This window comes from Grus americana, chromosome 13, assembly GCF_028858705.1.
Source record: "Grus americana isolate bGruAme1 chromosome 13, bGruAme1.mat, whole genome shotgun sequence".
Lineage (NCBI taxonomy): Eukaryota > Metazoa > Chordata > Aves > Gruiformes > Gruidae > Grus > Grus americana.
In genome coordinates, this window is record NC_072864.1 from 1,298,366 (window position 1) to 1,322,124 (window position 23,759).

General features: G+C 58.8%; 5 protein-coding genes across 8 annotated transcripts in view; 3 read left to right on the forward strand and 2 right to left on the reverse strand.

The window, feature by feature from the left end:
- WWP2 (WW domain containing E3 ubiquitin protein ligase 2) overlaps positions 1-23,759 on the reverse strand; it is a 179,607-nt gene that overhangs the window by 147,736 nt on the left and 8,112 nt on the right. The window lies entirely within an intron of this gene.
- On the forward strand, positions 4,940-14,092 carry TERF2 (telomeric repeat binding factor 2). Of its 2 annotated transcripts, none has more exons than XM_054840928.1 (10): positions 4,940-5,146; positions 5,286-5,381; positions 5,896-6,026; positions 6,343-6,429; positions 7,079-7,225; positions 7,518-7,936; positions 8,501-8,887; positions 11,204-11,289; positions 11,988-12,040; positions 13,055-14,092. In XM_054840928.1, the coding sequence occupies exons 1-10, from the start codon at positions 4,975-4,977 to the stop codon at positions 13,211-13,213; spliced, it is 1,737 nt and encodes a 578-aa protein (XP_054696903.1). In that variant the 5' UTR covers positions 4,940-4,974; the 3' UTR covers positions 13,214-14,092. The 2 variants fall into 2 exon arrangements, with proteins under 2 accessions (XP_054696903.1, XP_054696904.1); XM_054840929.1 differs by having other exon boundaries at positions 8,657-8,887.
- TMED6 (transmembrane p24 trafficking protein 6) lies at positions 14,988-17,559 on the forward strand. The gene is made up of 4 exons (XM_054840943.1): positions 14,988-15,234; positions 16,356-16,482; positions 16,701-16,852; positions 17,043-17,559. The coding sequence occupies exons 1-4, from the start codon at positions 15,037-15,039 to the stop codon at positions 17,265-17,267; spliced, it is 702 nt and encodes a 233-aa protein (XP_054696918.1). The 5' UTR covers positions 14,988-15,036; the 3' UTR covers positions 17,268-17,559.
- NIP7 (nucleolar pre-rRNA processing protein NIP7) lies at positions 17,806-19,049 on the reverse strand. Its single transcript, XM_054840951.1, has 5 exons — positions 18,916-19,049; positions 18,695-18,781; positions 18,442-18,580; positions 18,230-18,370; positions 17,806-18,141 (listed from the first exon to the last, which is right to left on the reverse strand). Exons 1-5 carry the CDS (start codon positions 18,969-18,971, stop codon positions 18,022-18,024), a joined length of 543 nt encoding a protein of 180 aa, XP_054696926.1. The 5' UTR covers positions 18,972-19,049; the 3' UTR covers positions 17,806-18,021.
- Positions 19,033-23,488, forward strand: COG8 (component of oligomeric golgi complex 8). 3 transcript variants are annotated; one of them, XM_054840927.1, is made up of 6 exons: positions 19,033-19,407; positions 19,716-19,923; positions 19,995-20,813; positions 21,510-21,678; positions 21,868-22,053; positions 23,107-23,413. In XM_054840927.1, exons 1-6 carry the CDS (start codon positions 19,085-19,087, stop codon positions 23,262-23,264), a joined length of 1,863 nt encoding a protein of 620 aa, XP_054696902.1. In that variant the 5' UTR covers positions 19,033-19,084; the 3' UTR covers positions 23,265-23,413. The 3 variants fall into 3 exon arrangements, with proteins under 3 accessions (XP_054696902.1, XP_054696900.1, XP_054696901.1); XM_054840925.1 differs by lacking the exon at positions 23,107-23,413 and having other exon boundaries at positions 21,868-22,499; XM_054840926.1 differs by lacking the exons at positions 19,033-19,407; positions 19,716-19,923; positions 19,995-20,813; positions 21,510-21,678; positions 21,868-22,053 and adding an exon at positions 22,103-22,903 and having other exon boundaries at positions 23,107-23,488.

Sequence of the window (23,759 nt, forward strand, 5' to 3'; positions counted from 1 at the left end):
TAAGAAGTGCTAATACTATTACCAATGCTGGCTAAAGATTAAAGGTATATGCAAAGGGAATTTGAGCAGGCTAATATCCGTGCCATTTGCTACAGTTGGGATTTTACAAGGAGCTCCAGTGAAGCAGGTACTCATACCTGACTTGCCGCTAAGCTGGGATCTCTGTGGAAATGAGATGTACTCAATGGTACAGTCTGGGAGGTTTATCAGCTCAAAGATGTTATCCTAACTGACCGTGCTATCTGTCCACAACCACTTCAGTCCAAAGGCAGGTTAGCTCCTTGAAGATCCTGGGTTGCATGTCAAAGAAATCTTCTAGGTCACTCTCTGGTAAGAAAGAAGGGTATCTTTTAGTACTGGAGAGAAGGAAATTGCTCCAGTGGTGCCTGCCAACCATAGTCTCTAATCCAATTCCAGTTGTAATGCACAACCTTTGCAAATGGCTGAAATTCTGGCACGGCGGCTGTTTTTCATACACTGGCTTATCCTGGCCTTGTTCTGCTGGTTTTTTACAAGGAAACAGGGATCGAGGTGCAGCCAGAGAAGTAGTAAGGAAATAAAGCCGCTGTTCTAGGTAAAGGGTAAAGTGCGGGGACAGAAGGCATTTCAGTCAGATCCATCTAATTTGTGTAGGGTGCCAGTCATCTCCTGCTGTCAGTGCATTCTCTGTCTGGGAAGTAAGCCGTAAATCTGGTTATACCACAGCAATAGCTGAACTTGACTGAGTGTTTCACATCCTTTGGTACCCGGTGAGGTGGTGACTTCCTCAAGCAGACTGTTCCCTGGTATGTTAAGAGTCTTGGTTCTCACAGCTGCATAAAAGAGTGTTTGTCTTCATAAGTGCGTTTACTGCCTTGTGCTTCCCCACGAGCTTGTAGTCTGTCATCAGAGTTCTTACTCATACTCTGCTGGCCCAGCAACCTGGGGTTTCTGCTTGTCGGTAGCGCGGCCAGACCCAGCGCTCTGCCTGTACATGCTTGGGTATGCAAAGCAGCTGCTAAAGTCACGCTGTTCTTGAAATCCTTGCCCTCCTTTTCCGCTCTAGCTCTGTTACAGGCTGGAGGGGGCAGACCTCCCGGCGACCTCTCCAGCTATTTCAGAGTAACACAGATACTTCACCTGTAAATGCAAATTCAGGTATCTTCTCTATGTGGGCAAGTCCATACATTTACTTAACCAGATATTTGTATATTGTTAAAGTCTTTCCCTGTTGTTACCTAATCAATAGCTCGGTCTCAACGTAGCTTAAATATTGAGCTTACTCTTCTTCCAATCATTCCTGTATCTTTTTTTCAGTCGTTAGGGATGTTTCCCTGATTCCGTACGTAACCCAAGTATCCCCTTGGAATCATTTCTAGCTCCTTGCACTAACATGAAATACAACCTTGCAGTTCCCTTACTGAGTAACATTTCTAAGGGGGAAGCCCCCTCCACCCCTGTCAGGCTCTGACATGGGACTTCATCATCATGCACCCCCATTGCCACACCGTCCTCTTCCTGGCCTTGACAAGTGCAGTCGTGTATCATTTCACACAGAGCTGCTGCAAAGACCACTCTGCCCTCTCGCTTTGACCCGGTATTTTGCAAAGCAACCTCATTACTCTCCTCAACATTTCCCTCTTCCACTGCTTCGTTGCTGCCTGGTTTTCTGTAGCTGTCCGCTGCCTTTCTAAGACTACCTGGTGCAGTATCTGTTTTGCACTTGTGCATAGCACGGTGGCACCCTGGTCCGTGACCAGGCTTTCTAGGCACACTAGCAATGCAAATAACAAGTATGGTAACAAATGACTTCTGTATTTTTTTTATTGAGCAATAGAATTCAGTCGCTGCTCTTCCTTACCATTATCGAGCCCAAACAGAAGTCAGAAATCTGCCACGTGTCTACAGAGCAAGCCCTTTAGGGCAGGTGCTGCTGTCTTCTGTTTGGTGCAGCACTGCGCACGCAGCCGGTGCTCTATGATAGAGAAGAGAAAGGAGTGCGTGGTGACCAGGTGCCCTGGCTGATTTTCCTGTTTTCTTTTCCACTGTAACTCATACAGAAAGACACGAGACCACAGCAACGTGCAGATCTTGTTCCCCGGAATGTTTTGTTTCATCTGTAATCACTTCATCAAAATCCATAAATCAACTAGTTAAGACTAAAAAGCACAAATGTGACGGTAATTTGTGCCTTCCTGCCCGGTGTTTCTTTTGGCACGTGAAACACCCAACCTTTTCCTGAAAAAATTGATGATGGCACCAGGCAAGGATTCGGTGAAACTGGACAGCGAGGCCACTTGCATTCCAGTTCCACTGCCTGCTTCCATGATCCCTCCTTCCTTTTAATTTATCATAGAAAATTCAGGGGTTGTATTTCTGCTTTTACTCTGGAAATCACAATTTCAGGCTCGTTTCCCAGTGCTGGGTGCTGTTAATGCACAACTGGCCCAGGCAAGCCATGGAACTGCGTGGGAAGGGAGCCTTGATTGAGACTCCAAGGCTGCGGCCCCTGTCACATGCCCTCTCCTGGCTCCAGCAGCTCCTGGGCAGATTAGCACCTTCTCAGCTGCCCCGCGGCCCGGCCGTGGTGATTACTGCTCCCTGACATCTGTCAGCATGACCACGCTGCCACTCCGTCAGCTGCTGCTGTCCGAACTGTCCTAGGGACCGCAGGAACCTCATTGGTCTGTCCTAACCTGGAGTGGTTCCATCCAACAGGGTGGGAAGTCATCTACTTCCTGAGCAGCCCTGCTGGGAGAGCTGAGGGGACGACACCTTGACTGAGGAGATGCTGGTGGGCACGAGGCGGGGGCAATGGCAGCAGCAGGGGTCCTGCAACAGAAGCAGGAGGCTGAGGAGGTGGACCTGCTGAGCAACAGCTCTGCTGCTTTCCCCATTGAAACCTGACTCGGAGAAGGCAGGCAGTCCCTGAATGGCTTCGGAGAGCAAGCTTGCTTCGTTCCCCTTGGAAGAGGACTCCAGGGACTCTCTTTTCTCATCTTTGAGCAGAAATAAATGAAATGGCTCAAAATCCTAAAACCTGTACCGGGCTGGTGGAATCTGCCAAAGTGGCTGGCGCACCTAGTTGGGGCGGTGTGTGTCTTGGGTGCAGGAGCTGCTGAGCCTTTCAGAAAACATGGAGTTTGGAGTCAGGAGAGCAGGGGCAGCGTTTGAAAGGCCGTGAGGACAACCAGGCCCACACGCTATTGCTGTGGCCCATCAACCTCTCCTGGAATCAGGGGGAGAACGGTGAAATTCAGGAGTCCTAGCCCTGTCACCTGTTCTTGCATCTTGTGACAGAAAAAGAGCAAAACCATTTTGCTTGTTAACATTTCATACGGAAAAGTATTCTAATGAAAACGTGTTGCTCCATCATCTCCTCTCAGCTCAGGAAGCAGCCATCGGTATCTCTCTCTGCATCCTTCCTAACGTTTAACAGCAGGGACTGGCCCTATGACACGGCTGTACCGCGTCCCACTCACGCAGCCCCCTCCCTGCGCTTGCACTCCCCAGGGCAGTCACGCTGCCCGAGCTGAACCGCCACCCTTCTTTCTTGCACAGATTATTTTTATCTCCCTTTGTTTGCGAATAAAAAAAAAAAATCCCTCCCAGTTTTACTGTTTTCCATTTGACACGTGGATTTTTCTCATGTGCGTTTCCTTCTCCTCTGGCCAGGGCCGGAGGGCAGGGAGTATCCTGGATAACCTAATGCGAGGGGAATGTTCACGTGCTTTCCCCCCGCAGGTGAGGTGCTCTCCAGAACACTGTCAGCGATGTTCCTGGGGCCAAAGCCCCACCGCCTCCGAGTGAGACAGACCCTGGAGTGGCAGAGAACAGCAGGGATGTCCTGCCTGTTCAAAAGACTAGAATAAAAGAGCATAAAGTTTAAAAAAACCCAACAACCCAAAGTAAAAAATAACAACTCTAATGCTTGAAGTGTTCGGTCCCGTCTCCAACAGCAGGTTGTGCTTACGCCCTAATGTCCCGCCCCGAGTTGGGTGCCAGTGCTCCCCCTCCCCTGCCCTAGGGCGGCAGCCCGTGAGGCCGGGCAGGTGCACGGTGCGGCTTCCGTTGCCGTTTCTGTCGCAGCCCCCGAGCAACGTGGCTCTGCAGGACGGCTCCCGCTTCGCAACGCAGCCCGGCTCTGCCTCGCCCGTCAGCTCTGAGCACCCGTTGGTGCTGGCAGAGGTGGCACTGACTGACTGCTGTGGCACCGGGACAAGTTTAACAGACGTCTCGGAAACACTCGGGTCAGGGGATCTCTCATCATTTATGGATGGCCGCTTCCCTTCTGGTTCCTCTTCCCAGCTGAAATAAGTAACCAGTGCTCCAGAAAATACCGTTTCTGCAGGGAGAGCGACACTCGCAGTTGGAAGAGCACGAGGAGGGTGTCCTTCTCCCGCCCCTTGCTCCGCGTTTACCTTTTGGCAGGTGGAGAACAACCTCGGCGCTCGTACAACCCTACAGAGCGTATGTGCTGCTTGGCTTCGTGCGGAGCCGTTCTACCGTGCCTCCGTGCTGCGGTGCCGGCGAGGGCAGGGCTGCCAGGGCAGCGGTGTGGCCGAGGTCTGGGCAGGCTGGTGGCACACCCTGCCCCGCGTCCCCTGCCCTGCTCGGGGAGGCCTCGGGCTGGCAGGGCTTCTCCCCACGGGGCCGGGCAGTGTGGGCAGCGGGTGGGTACCCTGCCCCGAGGGACGTGGCCAGCTGTGCCCCTGCCTGCAGTGCCCCTGCCTGCAGTGCCCCTGCCCCTGCCTGCAGTGCCCCTGCCTGCCAAGACCGGCCCTGCAGCGCCCCGCCAGCCCGGCAGAGGGCGCCAGTCCGACCCGGCGGGGCTGGCGCGGTGCACGCCGGGAGCTGTAGGCGCGGCGGGGCTGGCGCGGTGCATGTCGGTCGCGGCAGGCACCTGCTGCGTGATACGGCTACGGCGCCGGGGGCGGGGCGGCGGCTCGGCGTAATCGTCACTTCCGCCGGGGCTGTACGTCAGTTCCTGGCGGGATGGTGGGGAAACGGGCGCGCGGGGCCCGGCGGGAGGGGATGGCGGCGCGGGGCGGCGTCCCCGAGGAGACGGTGAACGGCTGGGTCCTGCAGTTCTACTTCCACAAGGCCATGGCGGCCTACCGCTCCGGGCGGAACCGCGACTTCCGCCAGCTCCGCGACGTCATGCAGGGTGGGCCGCGCGGGCCGGGCCCGGGGGCTCGCGGGGCGGGGGCGGCCTGGGGACGGGGCCGGGCCGCGGTGAGGGGCAGCGGGGCTGGGGGCGCCGGGCCCGGCCGTGCTGTCCCTGCGTAACCCGCCTTGTCCCACAGCGCTGCTCGTGCGGCCCCTGGAGAAGGAGCCCATGGTGTCCCAGATGCTGCGCATAATGCAACTCCTGTCGCGGATTGAGGAAGGCGAGAACCTCGGTGGGTCCCCCCGGCCCCCCCTGCACGGCCCTGGGGAAGCCCCAGGCTTGGCTCCAGCCTGCTCCCGCAGCCGCAGCGTGCCCCGTGCTGGGGCGGTGTCCCGGCAGCTCCTGGCAGCGGCACTTCTGCAGGGAGCAGAGGTCTGGGCTGAAGCCGTTAAGCTGTAGGAGCTTTCCCTGGGGGTGAGGGGCCAGAGCGTGCCTGTTTGTGCCTGCGTCACACTGCTGTTGCCCTCAGCTGAGAGCAGCGTGCTCACACCCACACTCCAGGGCCGTCCCGCTCTCTGAGCTCACAGCTGCTGAAATGCTCCCCCCCGGATCAGTTATTTGTAGCCCAGTGGTGCTTCTGTAGTTTCCTGTGCCTGTGGGGGGGGGATCTTGCACAGGTTAGCTGCCTGGCCGTCAGCCTGCGGTTCCCTCCCTTCTTCATCCTCAGTAGGTCTAGAATTTGCAGTCGCACTGTCTAAGGCGTCGCTGCGAGCGCCTGGCAAACCAACGGCTGCGAACTCTTGCAGATTGCACCTTCGATAAAGAGTCAGAGCTCACCCCTCTCGAATCAGCGATCGGTGTCCTGGAGCTCATTCAGAGAGAATTCTCTGTGGCTGAGAAGACGATGGAAGCTGTTCAGAAGATGGTGAAGGAAGCTGTAAGACCTTTTTCTTTTTCAATAAATACTCTGCTTGTCTTTTGTCTTGAAAAGGTCTTGTGTAAATCACAGCGGGAATTGCCTCACGTGTAGAATACCATAGTTTTTGATGGTAAATAGTTGATTTACAAACGCCCATCTTCAGTGTATGTGCCACTTCATCAGTTAACATAGAAGTTGCTTCTCGGTGTGAGCTGGTACTAAGCTGTTACCTGTGTGCCATGCTTGATTGTTATACGTGCTTTCCCAGAGCTGATGTAGAGAGTTTGGTCAATTCGATGTCAACAGAGAAACTGGTATTTGTTTTCTTCTGTAGGCTGTTATTGTGTGCATCAAAAACAGAGAGTTTGATAAAGCATCCAGAATTGTCAAGAGGCACATGGGGAAGGAGCCCAGAAGCCAGGTGGGTCTGTGCCGGAATGAGAGACGGCTGTTTGAGGACTGTGCGATGCGTCTGGCGGGATATTGGGGAGCGGGGATCTTTGGGGGTGGTCTGGTTTGTCTTATGAGGTACTGGGGAGGGACTCGTGACCCGTATCACAGGAATAAAAGCTTTCCCTCAGAAACGTGCCTCTTGGGGAAACCTGAACGAGAAGAAAGGGTGAGGGTGATGAGGTGGAAAGAGTCCTGCCTGGAAGGTGGACCCTCAGCGTTACGCATTCCTAAAGCATGTTGATCGTAGCTTTGGAGCTCCCTCCGTTACTGATGTTCCCTCGCATGCCTTCACGGGCCTTCCAGGCGTCAGCCTTCATCCTTTGCCTCGAGGCAAACTCAAGCTCACATGCAGAGCGCGAGTCCGTACGAAGGGCTGGCTCTAGAAGCAGAAGGAGGCCCTGTTCCTGTTTCTGCAGTGTCTTGGGCGCTGGAACAAGCAAAAAGTCAGAGCTGCTGAAACGCGATGGCTCCCCCGGCCTCGTCCCAACCTTCTCTCAGTGTAAATTAGCTGGGCCTGGAGAACGTGAGGTGGGAAGGGCCCGATGCTCAGAGCCTAGCTCCTGCCACTGTTGTTTATTCCCTTGTACCTATTCCGAGCGTTCTTGCCTCTCCTCTAGAAAAAGAGGAATGAGCTGCTGGCTGTCATCCGAGAGAAGAATTTCGCTCATCCAGTGGTCAAAAACTTCTCTTACAAGAACTTCCAGCAGAGCGTGTTTCAGTTCCTGAAGACCTACGTGGACGATTCGGAGCCTCTGCTGCTGACGGTACGTGTCTGCCCTGCTTACCTGGCTTCCTGTTTTTACCTGAAATACGGTAGTTTGGCTTCTACGTGCCTTCAGTGCCAGTAATGAGTTAGAGTTTAGGCAGGTTAAATTCAAAATACTTGTAACACGAACAGACTCGATTTAAAGTTTTAACTGATAAACACCTACTCTGTGCGTGGTGTCGATTGAACTGCAAGTAGCAGCTTAAAACACCCTTGGGACGGGGATAAAATGGGATGGCAGTACAGGGAATCATCTTTGTAATGGTTATGTGCTTTTTTTCCTGTCCAAGATAATGAAGAAGACTTTGAATTCAGAACATGCCAAAGAACCAAAATGCTCGTCGGTGACTCCTGAGTCTGCGAATGGGCTGAAGGACCAGGCAGCAGCTCCGGAGCCCTCAAGGAGGGCAAAGGGCCCGGCAGGAGCTGCAGAGCCCGCGGAAACAGTGAAAGACCTGGAGGGAGCTCCCAGCCTTGCAGAAAGGGTAGATGATGCCGCAGCAGCTCCTGAGCCTGCAGAAGGAGCTAGTGACTCTGCAGCAGCTCCCGAGCCAATGGAAGGAGCTACTGACCCAGCAGCAACTCCTGAGCATATAATAGCAGCGGTTAATATCTTGGAAGATGCTTCAGAGCCTATGGAAATATCTAAAGAACCAGCAGCAGCAGCAGCTCCAGAGCTTCCAGGAGTGTCCTTCAGGGACTCGGAAAGGTGGGCAGAGGATTCTGGCCCCGTGTTATGGATGAAGTTTGGCAGCAGTTCTCTTCCAAGGGGTAGTTTGCTCTGTCCAGGGAGCTCTTAACTTCCCCGAATGCCAGCCCAGGCAGGTCTGCCCCAGCAAGCCCCAAAGGCTATCGGTGTAAGACTTCTGTAAAGTAACAACGTTAAGGTGTTGGGTTTTTTTTTTTTCTGAAGATATGTAGTACTTTTGTAAAGTAGGGAGGGAGGGCAGTGCCTGCCAGAAGGTTTGCTCTCATGGAGCAGGGTTTGGTATCCGTGTGGTTCAGCCCATAGTCAACGATAGCAGAAGGGCGGCCGGCGCTGTCCCTAGCAGGGAGCGTGGCCATGTTCTGTCCAGAGCTGCTTCGCCGGTACGCTGCACCGTTCAGAGGCAGGGCAGACTGAAGGGTTGGGAATGCCTGCTTCAGTAGATTTTTATTTGCACCCCAGGGTCAATTGTTGAGGGTCACACCATAGGGGAAAAGCCTGACTTTGGTGAAGTGGAGCCACCTTGGTGAAATCTTTACAACCTGCTCAGTTCTGTTTATTTTGTAGGCAGCCTTCTGGAACTGTAACCGCGTATGGGATTTCTGTTCTGAGAGAAGCTTTCAAGATCCTGTCGGACTCCCAGGATTCTGATGCACTCTTCACCAAACTGGACGAAACAGACTTTTCTTTCCCCAAGCAACTGTCTCCTTCTGTATCCCACAGAACCAAGAGACGGAAAGAAGAGGAGAATCGAGATTCTGAGGTCTCAGACCCTCCTGAAATATCCCGTAAGGGCAAACGCTTGTTGACCATAAGCAAACTGGTCATGGAGCAAGACAGCCAGTACAGCGAGTCAAGTGAGAGCCCAGACTCTTCCCAGGAGCCAGTTGTATCTTCTGCTTCCAGACCTGTTCAGAAATTGCATGACCAGCCTGTATCTACTAAGAGTGCCAAGTATGAAGCCCATCTCTTGTGGTATATTCTAATCTGCACCCAATCTTTTGACTTGCAGCTGATGTGGGTAGCGTGAACAACCAAAACCTCTATCTTTAATTCAAGATGAGTATATTGACCGTCCTGGTCCGCTAGCAGATGTGGAACTGGGTAAAGTAAATGCTCTGTTGTCCTTACGCATTACTGTTTGGTTAATGGAGAAGAGAAAATGATCCAGCTTCCACTGGCAGCGAGTCAGAGGTACTGCAATTAGTAGTGGTAGGGATTCCAGCATGCGTATCGCAGGTAACGCCTGTCTCTGCACTCTGGTTAGTGATGCTGAAGCTGGAAAGAGTTCATAGGTGCATCGTGTGGAACAGATTAGACTCTCCTTTCCACCTCTTGAGAAATACAGCACTGACCTCGCTTAAGCTCTTTTTTCCTGAAACCTGTGTTGGTTAAGAAACTCCTAGTTGTAGCTTTCTGACTGTTTCTTCAGTATGAGTTATCGCTTACCTCAAGGCTGAAATGACTGCAATAAGAGGTGGGGCTGTGTTAGGGTTCTTCCTTTTTATAAGGGTTTCCCACAGAAGGTGGCAAAGTAGGCTTACCTGCCGAAGGCTGAAACTAACACTGATGTGAGACTCTTGGAGTCCCAGGAGTATCTCCTGTAGGCCATAACAAGGGCGTAACAAAGTTTCCTCCTTACGTGTTGGAGTCGCTCTTGCTTGGTGAAGTTGCATAGCAGGCAGCAGTAACGATGTTTTTGATCCCCAGGAGTGAAACTGGGAGGACTGAGGAGAGCTTGATGTGTTTGAAAAGATACTTAGAACACAATTTCCCGTGGTTCCTGGCTTAAGAAGGCCAAGAACACAAAGGTTTGGTTTTGAAGTAGAGATCTCAGCGCTCTGTGTAACTTGGCTGCTCTGGAGATGGAGTGTCTTTCTCCGAAGCTCGGGAGAGGGGTTGCAAGTAGAGATGTGCTGCAGCATAGCTGGCATCGATGCAAACAATGAGATCTCTGACACCTCGCTGGTGTGTCTTGTTCAGGGTGACACTAATTGTCAGGGATGACGCCGAGAAGGGATTTCCACCCCTGTGTTGTCCCCTTCCTAGAGTCATTCTGGGAATTTTACTTAATAAATTTCCTTTTTCAAGGACTTGCAAGTGGTGACACTTGATCTCTTCCGCCTCTTCCCGGTAGTACATTGCAGCTGACACTGCCGTCCCCAGGATATGTCTGGACTGTATTTTGAGGGCACTGGGGAACGTTGTGGCAATAGGACGATGTTTTGTGAACTCTCCCAGAGCGGAATGCTGTGTCTGACCGCCCTAGGGAGGGGCCGGGCTCGTGGCTCGGGTGTGCCGCCTTCCCATCCCGCGCCGGGTGCTGAAAGCGAGGGTTGGTGCCGGATCAGGAACTGCTGCGCGGCTGCCACTGGCTTGAGTGGTTCTGGAGTTTCAGCCCTGCTGCTGCGCAAGCTGGTTTCCAGCTCACCTGGAAAGAGCCGTATTGTCCATGCTGCCGGGGTGGCTGTCATGTCTTGAAGCCTTGGAAGCGTCAGGGCTCGCAGTAGCAGTGGTGCTCATGGCGTCTGTCTGGAAATCTAATCGTGTGCATCTCTGGTGGCTGGTTCTCCAGTGTTTATGTGCAAGAAAGAGGCGCTCGACAGTGCAACGTCAAGTCTAGAGAGTAGAGAACAGTTCTTTTCCTGGTGCCACAAATGGCTTCAGTTGTATTGGATGTGACAGCCGGGGTGAACCTTTTGAAGTTGGGTGGGGTTTTTTTAACAGACTTAATTTCACCTCACAAGTCTGTGCTTGAGGACTGGAAGCAGGTGACAGCATTGAGGCGCTTGATCTCACAGAGAGGCCTCTGGAGCTTGCTTGGCCTCAGTAGTGTTAGTGGTGAAACAGTAAGAATTCAGTGCTGCTCGGGAAGGCCAAAGGCTTCTGCCCTGAGCCGTTGGCAAGTCTGTGTGGGACACGAAGGCCTGGGAAGTCCAGCTGTGTGTGTGTGTCTGCTGTAAGTGCTTAATTGTGTAGTCAATACCCAGTCACTTGGTTTTGCAAATGCTGGCTGCAAAATGCAATGCTCCACGTATATTTGCGTATATATTGCACGCCATACCTTCAGCTCGGGGCTCCTAAGGATTCACCCCACCTCTGAGGGAGGGGAGGAGGTGGTGGCGTGTTTATATATTGCTTTAAGGGCACATTTCTCCGCACTGTGTGCTCATGGCAGGCTTGCCTGCTGTGCTCCTGGCGTCCCTGCACCCTCTCCCCCTGAACACTCTCCCTAGCCAGTAGCCAAAGTAAATGCTTGCCTGCTTTCAGGTCCTTCCAAGGAAGGTGGAACAGCTTGTATGGCAAAGAAGAAAAAGACAGTTGGAGTGACGAGGATGAGCTCTTCTCAGATGCAGGTAAGAACGGAGCCCCTGGGGCAGGTGGTAATCGATGATGATCCTGGCTTTGGGGCTCATTCACGGGGCTCTTGCTACCTCCTGCGTGACTGAATTTTGAAACCAGAAATCCTAAAAGCCTGAGAAAATAGGAGCTGTCCAGCTCTGAGCTCTTGGTTCTCTGTACCTCTGACCCGCGGTGCATGCCAAAACCTCCTGTTCAAGCGTCAGACCCATCACGCTTAGCTTACAGGATGGAAATACTGGAAATACCCCTCTTTCCTCATTCCCTCTTTAGTGCCAGGAAATAAAGGTTAGGTTCAGCCAGATGAGTTTTCCAGTCCAGTTCCCTTTGCAGCTCGATACGCAGCTTAGCTGGTGAAAAGGGGTGGACACTGGACATCTAACTCCAGCCTCAGCATACAGCACAGCCACATCCTGGACAGGTGCCCCTGTTCTTGACGTGCTGGCTAGTTTAGAACAAGACAGATCTTACTGGAAAGCTTTCACATAAAGCAGTTGGGGCTTGAAACGGAAATGCTGTGCGTGCTGTAGCTGCAGAAAAGGGAGGGATAAAGGAATTTGGGTTTATTGTCTCTTGGGGGACGCTCTCCTCATGGGCTGACAGTAGTTCAGCAGTTAAGCCCAAGGTAGTCCCTGGAGGAGGTCTGTGCCTCCCCAGGTATGGTGAAATGGAATCTTCTTGCTTTGTTTTTCAGCATCCTTTGGGACGAACAGCCACAACACTACAGTGTTTGGTTCCAAGAAACAGGTAATGTGGAGCCCTTAAGTCCTTTCAGTAAGCCTGAAATCAGGACATGTCCATATAGGAGAGCAAACTATCGGACAGTTTGTGATACATGGGTGAGGATACTCCGCTGCTCGGCAGCCTGCAGTTCAGTACGGCAGGGCGAGCTGCTGCGGTGTGTTAATCGGAGCACCGGAGGCTGGGCTGGAAAGCGGTGCGTGTGGTGTCTAGGCTTGATCCGAGTTGTGCCGGTCTTCGCATTCGCAGAGCCAGCCGGAGTTCCTCTGTTAAAACAGCCCAGTTGGGTAAAGCTGTGCGCCTCCCACGTGCCAGGCGCTGGGCACCCGCGTGACGTCCCTCTTCCTTGCTGCACGTGGCTCGGAGCTAGGTTTGCTGTCTTCCCTGTGTGCCGGAGACGTTCAGTATCTCGCTCGGGTGAGGGACAGGCGTACGGCAGCCTTACCTGGGATGAGGTCCCGCGTTTGGTGCTACCAGGAACTCTCTCACCCTCGCTTGTCAGCAGATGGCTGCTGGCTCCTGTGCTGCTGTACGCCAGGTTACAGTTCCCGGTTACTGCTTGCTTCTATTATTTCACATTTTGCCTCCAATACATAAATTCAGGGGACCTGCAGACCTGAACTTGCAGATCATGGGTTTTTTAACACTCTATTTGTGTGCTGTTATGCAGGGTGTAGGCAGTGAGTACTTTGTGATGTGTGCTGTTGTATCAAAAGGTAACTCTTCTCTTACGTGATCAGTATTGTGCTTTGGGAAGCAGAACTGCTCCTGAGCTTGTGCTGGAGCTGAGCGCTTCTCTGACTTTAACAGTTATGAGAGCACATCTACCGTGACATGATTATGGAGCATAGCGTGTGCTATTACAGGACATCGCTGCCTCTCCTCCACGTTACTAGCACAGATGATAAAGGGAAGGTAACGTGCTGGGAAGGAGCTGCAGCATGGTTCTCTGCCAAATGCAGCTCCTCCCTGAAACCGCACGCCGTACTCACGGAACGCTGCTTGTGTCCTCTTTTGTAGAAATGGACAATACAAGAGAGCGAGTGGATCAAAGAGGGCGTGAAGAAGTTTGGAGAAGGAAGATGGAAAGCCATTTGCCAGAAATACCCCTTTGAGAACCGCACGGCGGTGATGATCAAGGATCGCTGGCGGACCATGAAAAAGCTGGGAATCCTCTAAAGATGGGAGCCACGGGACCTTCAGTGCAAAAATCTTCTTATTTTTCTTTAGAAAGATGGACTGAAGCAGTAGTGAGGAGGCTGCTGCGCTTGCCCTGATGCATGTTGGGGCCAGCGTGGTGAGCCCCTCTGCCTCGGGGTACCCGAGACTGCCGCGGCAGATGGAAACTACGTCTGACGAGAACTGAGGAGCTTGGTTCTCGAGTTGTAGCTGCAGGGTTTAGGTGTTCTGCGCTTGGCAGAAGCCACGCAGCCTGATTGCACGCACTTGGAAACAGCCTGGATTGGGACTTCCTTTTCCACCTGACAACTGCAGCCTTTGTAGGATGAATCCTGACTCGATGGGCTGCTGAAGTGATGGTTGTCTTGGCTCAGACGCTGTCAGATGGCACGAGGATCCCACCTGTGGCTGTGTTTATGTGTTTTAATTGTCTGAACCGTGAATGGCTTGTTTCACCCGTTTGCACTCAGTCCCCTGTGGGAGAGGGGCAGCACATAATCCCAGAGCTTCTGGGGAGAAGAAGAAATTTGGGCAAGGTGGTCTGCTTGGATTTTCTTGTTTTTTTTTTTTTTTGTTCCACATTTCTTTCTGCTTTGTAAACAGCTAGTCTGCGAGTGGGGAATTTCTCCCTCCCAGCATTGAGGCTTTAAAAACATTTTTTTTTTTTCCAGTACTTAAATGTCAGTTGTTCCCATGTTATAAGTTCCAGTGCTTACTGGTTTTGGTCATGTCTTCTGGTACCGTCCTCCTCCTGTGTGCAGTCCCTGCAAGCGTGTGAGCTCTGAGGGTGCTGCGTGTTTCCTGCCTTCGGGTGTCAAAGCCGGAGTCAATGTCTGAGCAGTCTTCTGTAAAATAAAGTTCCTTTCTTGTTGGACATCAGGAGTTGTACTAAGTGTGAACTCGTACCCTGCCAGGCCACACGCTGCCCCAGGAACATGGTGCCTCCCCGTCAGCCTCCTGGGGGTGTTGTCGGCAGGTGTTTGGGGCGGCACAGCCCTGAAGGTGTGAGATGCCGCCATGCAGCAGAACCTTCCGGCCTAATTCCTGCCAAAGTCAAAGGGTGGGGGAGCAATGGGGCATCTTCACCTCTTCACTGCACTCCTGCAGAGCCGGGCTGGGGAGAAGTCTGCTTGGAACCACCTGCTTCCCCTCTGTCCTTCGGCAGCAGCTGCTGAAGGAGCCTCCCCTGTCACCCGGCTGCACCTTTCCCCTCCCCTCCTGCCTGTAAGAGGGATTCCCTGGGGTGGGGGCAGCCTGGGTGGACGAGGAGCACCCTGCGCTTGCAGAGGCCCGTTCTGGGGAGGGGGGAGCCTTGATGTGAGCTGCACACCGGACCAGCACTTGCCAGCATCAGGCAGTGCCCAGTGGTTGTGCCAGGATGGTGCCCAGGAGGGAGGAGAGGCAGCCGCAGTGCGTGGGTCTAAGCCCATTCTCCCCTTCCCTGCGCCAGGCTCTTGCCCCAGGCTGCGTGGGGAAGGTGTGGCAGCCCAAGGCTTTATTCTAAGAAACTGGGAAGTTTCTTGGAGTAAACACTTTTCCTGCTGAATTTGCTTGTTCACAAGACACAGGCTGGCGGTGTTGGGGCTGGCTGGGGACCCTGCCAATGGGCTTGGGTGGGCAAGCTCTAACCTGCGCGAGCCGGACCAGCTCCTGCTCCGCACCGAGATCACCTTGGGGAGCAGAGCCTGTGCCACGCTCCTCCCGGCGCTGCCCAGTGCCACGGCCGAGCAGACGGGGGCACGGTTAATGATTACCCCTGCCACCTCAGGTCCCCGCTCCTGCCCTGCCCCGACGGGAGGGAGCGCTGGAGGCCGGGAAGCAGGATGCTGCTGCTGGCGCTGCTGGCGCTGCTGCTGGGCCCCGCCGGCTGCCCCAGGACTGAGCCCCTGAGCGGGTCCGGCCAGGAGCCCCTCTTCCGCGGGGCGGATCGCTATGACTTCGCCATCGTCATCCCCGCTGGTGCCGTGGAGTGCTTCTGGCAGTTTGCGCACCAGAGCGGCAATTTCTTCTTCAGCTATGAGGTGAGTGCGGTGGGACGCAGCCCGGGAAGGGGTCGGCGCGGTGCAGCTGCCGACGGGGCAGGGAATGGCTGTGCTGGATCAATCCTGCGCGACGGCTCTGCGGCCAGCACCAGCTGCCTCCTCCGAGGGTGCGGCAGGCGCTGCGGTGGGCAATCCTCCGTCGCCTTAGTCCTGCGACCAGGCTGATGGGCAGAAGGAGACGCCGTGGGATGAATAACGCGTGCCGGCTGAACGCCAGACCCACAGCCCCCAGGGCAGAGGCGGTTTGCCCTGCGCAGGGAAGGTCCTCGATTGAGACAGGGAATGGTTGCAGTCACTTGGATGCTTCATCTCAGGGACTGTGCTTTTTTAGGCCATTTCCATCACCAATCCCATTTATTTTTTTAAATACCAGTTTTAAAACCATAAAGTGGTGCCAAGAGCTCCAGACGCGGTGCCCGAGCACATGGAGCTCACTCACAGAGAGCTGCGGGGGGTCCCGGCACTGCGGGGAGCTCTGCCCTTCGCTGGGCTGGCCGGAGGCTGTTGCACAGCCCTTGGCTCTCCTCTGAGCCGCCGCTGGAAGGCACGCCGAAGGTCTCGGGCACAGCTTGTCCCTGCGCTCCGTCCCCTTCCCCCAGGGGAAACTGCAGCCCTTTTATCTCCTGTTTACACTAGGCTGGTTGAAGGAGAGCCGAGGCACGGCTGTGCCCGGCGCTGGCGGCTTCCCCTGGCTCTGCGCTTGGCAGAGCAGCCCGGGGGGAACATGGCCCGGCCCTGGGACTCGGCACAGCTCCATCTCCTGACGCTCCAGCGGCCAGCAGCACCGGCTGCGGCAGTGCCGGCAGCACCCGAGCCGGGTGGCGGGGAGCCAGGGTGGGCCGGTGGGGTGGGAGACGTGTGCGGGCACCCGCAGCACCGTGAGCAGCGTTGGGAACCGCGGGGTTCGTTACCCAGGGCTGTGGGTTGGTGCAGCTCGCTGGAAGCTCTTCCCAGCCTCGGGGTGCAGGCAGCACCCTCAGCTCGCAGTAATGAAGGCAGTGGCGTCCCCCGCGCCCCAAACCAGCTCCCGTGGGCTCCCATCTGTTTCCTGGGTGCAGAGTCAGGCCCGCAAACACCCCTCAGGTGTTTCCTACCTCCAGGTCCAGCGGGCAACGGGGATTGGCAACAACAGGAACATCCTGGCCACGGCGAGCGACCCCAACGGCCTCCAGCTTGGCGTTTCCCAGCACGTGCGAGGACAGATCAACTTCCTCACCAAGGAGACAGGTCCTGCCGCCCCGGTCCCTGCCTGGCCCAGCTGCAGGCAGGCAGGAGCCTGGTGTCTGGGGGTGCCGGTTCCTGGCCAGCGGCTCCGGGCCTGGCTTGTGCTTCACAGAGCGCTGATCCGTTCCGAACGGGGAGGATGAGGGTCGAGCGCTGGGGACGGGTCTGCCTGACAGCGGCTCTTCTACCTGGGGAACAACCGTCCCCGCTTCTCTCTGCAGGTTTCTACCAGCTGTGCCTGGACAACCAGAAAAACCACTTTGGCTTCATGCAGGTGTATCTTAACTTCGGTGTCTACTACGAAGGCTTTGACAAGGAAAACAAGCAGCCGGAAGAGAGGAAAGAGCTGAACAACACCCTGGAGGCCATCGAGGTGAGTGTCAAGGCGACCGCAGGGTGCTCCAATGCAGCGGGGACGGGCACATCCTCCCAAGGGAACCCAGAAGGGCATTTGCCGCTGGCTGAGCTGCGGCGTAACTCAGCGCTGAGCTCGGTGGGCAGCTCCCGGGGCGGCTCTGCCAGCGCCAGGCTCTGCTGCAGCCCAGCGCCCACCTCTCCCGCAGGTCAGCATCCGGAAGCTGCAGCTCCACATCTTCCACATGTGGCGGTTCTACAACTTCGCCCGGATGCGGAAGGGGGCCGACTCCTTCCTCCTGGAGTCCAACTACAACTACGTCAACTGGTGGTCGATGGCTCAGAGCTGCGTCATTGTCCTCTCCGGGGTCCTGCAGCTCTACTTCTTGAAGCGCCTCTTCAACGTGCAAACCTCCAGCAGGCAGAAGTGCTAGCAGCACCCACAAACGCAGGCAGGACCGCTGCCTGCAGCGCTCGGTAACCGAGCCGCTCCTTCGCAGAGCAGGAGGGAAGGCTGAATCCTGCCTGGGGGAGGAGGAAGGAGAGTTCTCCCACTCCTGCCTCCAGCTCTAGCCCTGCCTCGGCTGAAATCCCAACAGAAGAAAAGCACGACGCGGTCACCTGAGCTTTGTGTGCCAAGTCAGTTTGTTACAACCCTACCCGTTGTTACGATGTCCCAACATCCCTGTTCTACCCGACACCCAATAAAGGAACCCCTGGCACACACTCTGGGAAGCGATCACAGCCTGCTGCCTGCCCTCCATCCTCTGCCAGCGCGGGCAAAACCAGCCCCGCCGTGCAGGCAGCTGCCTGCCCCCTCCCTCCCTCCCAGAAGCTGCCGGCTTCTGAGGGCTCCCCCCGGGCTGTGAGCCTCCCCCCCGGGCTCCTCCGCCGAACCCAGCATGGGGCTTCTCCCCTGTGGTGTCATGCTGGCCCGCCCCCCCGAGGCTCCGCACCAGACAACAGGCACTCTGGGAGAAGGAACGGGCTTTATGTGATGGTAGGAGCCAGTCTGGCGCGGGGGGAGCTCCTCCTCGCGGTGGCAGCGGCCCCCCGGGGTGCGGGGCCACGCGCTGGCGGCTCCCAGCCCCTCCGCCCTGTTCGGGGTCGCTCCCACGGCTCCCTGTGCCGCTGCTGCACCCACGGTGCAGGACAAGGTCCGTTCCGCCCAGAAACGCTCCAGGGCCCTTAGGTCAGCGTGTCCTCGTTCCGCACGTACTCCCCGACGTCGGCCTGGTGGAACACCACGATGGCCATGGGGTCCACCTTCCGGCACTCCTGGGTCGACTTGGCAGCCACGCCGAAGCCCTGGGAGGGGGGTGAAGGAGAGGTGAGAGAGTTTCCTTCCCCCCGCACCCCAGCCCTGGACAGCGCAGGGGCTGCGCCGGCCACTCACCAGCGGGACGTCGGCCATGGAGTACACCACCACGCCCTGGTACTGGGCCGTGTTCTCCGTGATACGACCCAGGCCCGACTTCAGGACGTGGTTGCCGTAGAGGAAGGACTGCTCGGAGCCGGGCTTCACCCACACCTTGTACTGCAAGAGAGGAGCGGAGCAGTGAGGGGCCGGGCGCGGGCAGGGGCCGGCCGGGGGGGGCCGTGTCCCACCTTGGCGTAGGGCGCGAGGAAATCCAGGGCCGTGACGCTGAGCCGGAACTTCTGCGTCTTGGTGAACTTCCCGAAGCAGGTGCCCAGTGACACCAGGCTGTCCCGGGGGATGCTGGCAGCCACCTTCAGCAGCTTCTCGCTGGGGGGAACACGGGGGCAGCGCTGGAGCGGCCCCGGGCAGACCGGCACCAGGCCCCCCCCGCCCCGCCGGGCCCCCCCGCGCTGTCCCAGTGCCCCCCCCGGCCCCGCTCACCTCAGGTAGTAGACGCGGTCGCGGTGCAGGCGGAAGCAGTAGGTGCCATCGGGCCGGTCCACCAGCAGCTGGATGTTCTCACCGATGCTGCGGGGACAGACGCCGTGAGCCCGGTCCCGGTCCCCTCCCGCCGCAGCCGCAGCCGCAGCCCCCCCCCCCCCCGGTGCTCGGTGCCCGGTGCCGGTGCCCGTCCCCCGCCCGCCGCTGCCCCGGCCCCTCACTATCTGCCCAGCTTCTCGAACACCGCCCGTGTCTCCGCCTCCGTCAGCGGCCGCATCGCCCCGCACCGCACACGCGGGGCCGCGCCGGAACCGGAACCGGCGGAACCGGAAGCTGCGGGACCGGAAGTGGCGCGGCGGCCCGTGGGGAGCGGCCGGCCAGAGCGGCGCGATGGCGGCGGCGGCTGCGGAGGAGGCCCGGCTGCTGGCCTGGCTGCGCGGCCCGGCGGCGGCGGGGCCCGCCAGCCCCGAGCTCTCCGCATACGTGGCCGAGCTGGCGGCGCTGGGGCTGGCGGAGCTGGGCCGGGAACCGGCGCGGCTGGCGGCGGAGCGGGCGCGGGTGGGGGTGGAGACGCGCCGCCTGGCCTTCGAGCACTACCGGGCCTTCATCCGCTCCGCAGAGTGCACCGGCCGCGCCGGCCGCGGCTTCGGCGGCATCGAGAGCCGCCTCGGCAGCCTGCTGGGCCGCCTGCCCGCCCTCCAGGACGCCTGCCGGTGCGGGGACCGGGACCGGGGCGGGGGGGGGGGCCGCTAAGGGCTTCGGTGAGACCGGGGTCAGCGGGGCCGGGGCGGGGAAGGCACGGGTGGAAATGAGGGAGAAGGGACGGCAAAAAGGAGCAGGGATGGGAGAGGGTGTCGGTGGGAGCGACCCCGGGGAGGGGGGTCCTGGGGCTGGGCCGGGGAGGATCGGGGCTGGGAGGGGGCCCTGGGCGACGCTGGGACCGGCCAGCGTGGGTGGGAGGGTCCCGGGGCCCACCCGCTGCTGGGGGGACCCTCGTGCTGATCCCATCCTGGTCCCGCAGGAACTTCATGCGCGATGCCGAGGAGATCGCCTGCAGCCGGCGCATGAACAGCCTGACGCTGAACCGGCACACGGAGATCCTGGAGATCCTGGAGATCCCGCAGCTCATGGACACCTGCGTCCGCAATGGCTACTACGAGGAGGCGCTGGAACTCGCTGCCTACGTGCGCCGGCTGGAGAGGAAGCACAGCGGCATCCCCGTGATCCAGGTAGGCCCCGCTCTGCCCCGGCCCCGCGGCCGCCCCTCAGCCCCGCGGCTGAAGCCTCTCTCGCACCCCAGGGCATCGTGGACGAGGTGCGCCAGTCCTCCCAGCTGATGCTGAACCAGCTCATCCAGCAGCTCCGCACCAACATCCAGCTGCCGGCCTGCCTGCGGGTCATCGGCTACCTGCGGCGCATGGATGTCTTCACAGAGGCCGAGCTGCGCATCAAGTTCCTGCAGGCACGGGATGCCTGGCTGCGCTCCATCCAAGCCTCCATCCCTGACGACGACCCCTACTTCCACATCACCAAGACCATCGAGGCCTGCCGCGTCCACCTCTTCGACATCGTCACCCAGTATCGCGCCATCTTCTCCGACGAGGAGCCGCTCCTGCCCCCCGAGGGGCAGGCCCTCAACGAGGGGGCCATCTTCCACGGCTGGGTGCTGCAGAAGGTCTCCGAGTTCCTGCGGACGCTGGAACGCGATCTCCGGCGCGGGGTGGGCGGCCGCCTGGACTCTTTGCTGGGGCAGTGCATGTACTTCGGCCTCTCCTTCAGCAGGGTGGGGGCCGATTTCCGTGGGCAGCTGGCCCCCCTCTTCCAGCGCGTGGCCGCTGCCGCTTTCGAGAAGGCGGTGGAGGAGGCGGTGGAGAAGTTTCGGGAGGAGATGAATTCCTACACGCTCATCTCCGCCCCGGCCGTCCTGGGGGGCGGCGCGGGGGTGCCGGTGCCCACGGCCCAGCCGGGGACGCTGCAGCCGCCCATGGTGCTGCTGGACTTCCCGCCCCTCGCCTGCTTCCTCAACGGCCTCCTCGTCGCCTTCAACGACCTGCGGCTCTGCTGCCCCATCGCCCTGGCCCAGGACGTCACCGCCTGCCTGGAGGACGCGCTCGGCGAGGTGAGGTGGGGGACGGAGCTGGGCCATGTCCCGGGAGAACACGGGGACGGGCTCGTCCTGCTCCGAGTGTTCACAGCATAGAGTCATGGAATCGGTTCGGTTGGAAACCTTTAAGATCATCGAGTTAGGCCAGCGCTGCCGAGTCAGCACTAACCCCTGTCCCCAAGCACCACACCTACAGGTCTGTTAAATCCCCCCAGGGATGGCGAATCCACCGCTTCCCTGGGCAGCCTGTTCCAGCGCTTCACAACCCTTTGGGTGAAGAAATTTTTCCTGATATTCAATCTAAACCTGCTCGGCGCAATTTGAGGCCATTTCCTCTCTTCCTATCGCTTGTCACTTGGGAAAAGAGACCAGAGAGCGATCAGATCTCCCCTCAATCTCCTTCTCTCCAGGCTAAACCCCAGTTCTCTCAGTCGCTCCTCATCGCACTTGTTCTCCAGACCCTTCACCACTTCATTGCCATTAATTAGACACGCTCCAGCACCAAAATGTCTTTTTGGTTTTTTGTAGCGAGGGGTCCAAAACTGAACGCAATCCTCGAGGTGCGGCACTGAGCCTTGTTGAACCTGACACGCTTGACCTCGTCCCATCGATTTCCCCTTGTCCCTGTGGTTGGGGGAGTCGTCTGCGGGAGAGAATTAACGACTCTCCGAGGAATTAATGACTCTTAACCCCTCTCTCCTTTCATCCCAGGTGACCAAAACCATCCTGGCCTTTCACCGGGCGGAGGAGGCGGCGTTCAGCGGCCGGGAGCAGGAGCTCTTTGCCCACTTCTGCACGGCTTTTTTGGAAGATCTGTTGCCCTACCTCAACCGCTGCCTCCAGGTCCTCTTTCCCCCGGCACAGATCGCTCAGGCGTTGGGTGAGACCCCCCGGGAAATTACATTTCGTGGGTGGGGGGGACCCACGGGTGGGGGGGCAGAGCCGCTATTGCGGCTCTGCCCCCCCACCCGTGGATCCCCCCCTCCACCCATGAGACATATTGGGTTCTGTCCTGCTGTTGTCACTCTTGGGGGGCCCCCACCTGAGCCCCCTCTCCCTTGTCTGGCAGGCGTCCCCCCCACCCAGCTCCAGCGCTTCGGCCGTCTGGGCCGTATCGACGTCGGTGCCCTCAGGGAGCCGCTGATTTTCCTCCTGCCGGCACCCAGCGAGGAGGAGCGGGTCCAGGAGAGCACCCCGCACCCGGAGGGGGAAGAGGAAGCCGTTCCCGGGGAGCCCCCGCCTGCACAGAGCCCGCACGGGGGGGCTTTGCTGCCGGATGCCCCCGCAGCCACGGACTAGCGGGGCTGCGGCTGTGTCACCCCCGCGACCCTCGTTCCTTGGGAGTGGAGTGGTGCCGGTCCCTGCCTGTTTTCCCGCTGCCTGCACCCGTGGGACCTCCTGCCTGCACCGGGCTGTGTCCCGTCCCGTCCCGCCATCCCCCCCCCCCCCCGCCCCGCTCCTGCCTGCCCCGGGCGGTGTGTCTCTCCTCCCCGCCGCCAGGGGGCGCTGTCCCCTCCGGCCGTGTCCCCCCGCGGCTCCCGTAGCTGCGCGCGCAGGCCGGGCCATGGCGGCGGCGCTGGCGGCGGGGCGGAGGGTGGCGGGACGGGCCCGGCCGGGACCCCCGGGCCGCGGGTGCGGGGACGCGACGGGCTGGGGACAACGGGAACGCTCGTACTGGCGGGCGTTGCGGCGGCGGGTGCTGGGTCCGCCCGCTCCGCCTTTCGCCGATCCCTGCCAGGTGGGCGCCCCGGTGCTTCGCGCCGCCGCCGCCGCCGTGGGACCGGAGCGGCTGGGCGGTCCCGAGCTACGGAAGCTGCGGGCGGCGCTGGCGGCCGGGTTGCGGCGAGGGCCGTGCCTGGGGCTGAGCGCCCCGCAGCTGGGCGTACCGCTGCGCGTCTTCGCCGCCGAGCTGTCCCCCGCCCGCTGCGGCCGGTACCCGCCGGAGATGCGCCGCGCCCACCGCATCGAGCCCTTCCCGCTCCGCCTGCTCGTCAACCCCGCGCTCCGCGTCCTCGACTCCCGTCTCGTCACCGCCCCCGAGGGCTGCGCCAGCCTCAAGGGCTTCTCCGCCTACGTGCCGCGCCACTGGGCCGTCCACGTCTCCGGTACGAGACCCCCGGGGGAATGGGGAGGAGGGCTGACCAGCACAGCCCCGTTCTACCCGCTACCCCGGGGGGGGTTCTTCCCAGCCCCGGTTCTGCCCTTCCCTGCTCCCCACTACCACGGGTTCCCCCACACACCCCCACACACACACACCCCCTGCATTGTCCCCCGCAGCCCCCCTGACCGCCGCTCTCCCGGGCAGCAGGCGTGGACGAGCACGGGGAGCCGGTGAGCTGGGAGGCGACAGGCTGGGCCGCCCGCATCATCCAGCACGAGATGGACCACCTGGACGGGATCCTCTACATCGACCGGATGGACACCCGCACCTTCACCAACGTGGGCTGGATGGAGCTCCTGGACTGACGCCCGCCGCCCCAGCAGGCAGGTGCCCAGCCACCGGCTGTCCCTGTGCCCTGCATCTCTGGAGCAGAGCCACGGCACAGCCCCGGGTGTCTGCCCGGGCCCTGGGGCTCCTCCAGCGTGGTGCTGGGTGCCCAGCCGTACCCTGGCGAAATAAGCAGCGTGGAGCTGCCGGCGGGCTCCCACTCGGCTTTACCGCAGGCACTAATACACACTGTGAGGCCTCAGCGCGGCTCCCGGCCCTTCCTGGGCAGGCGGGGGGGGTGGCCATGGGGAACCTGGGCCCCTGCTCCATCTTGCACCTGAAATTGTTCTGGCTCTAGGAATCTGCTGCGGGGGGGGAGGGTCGTTTGGGCCCAGGGTTGCAGCGTAGGCAAGCAGAGGGTGAGGGGTGCTGGGCGAGGTGCTGTGGTGGAGGGTGGCAGCCGAGGCCAGGAGCTGAGCACAGCACGGGGCACAGGGATGGGGGGCAGCAGGGCTGAGCCAGGGGCTGCTGGG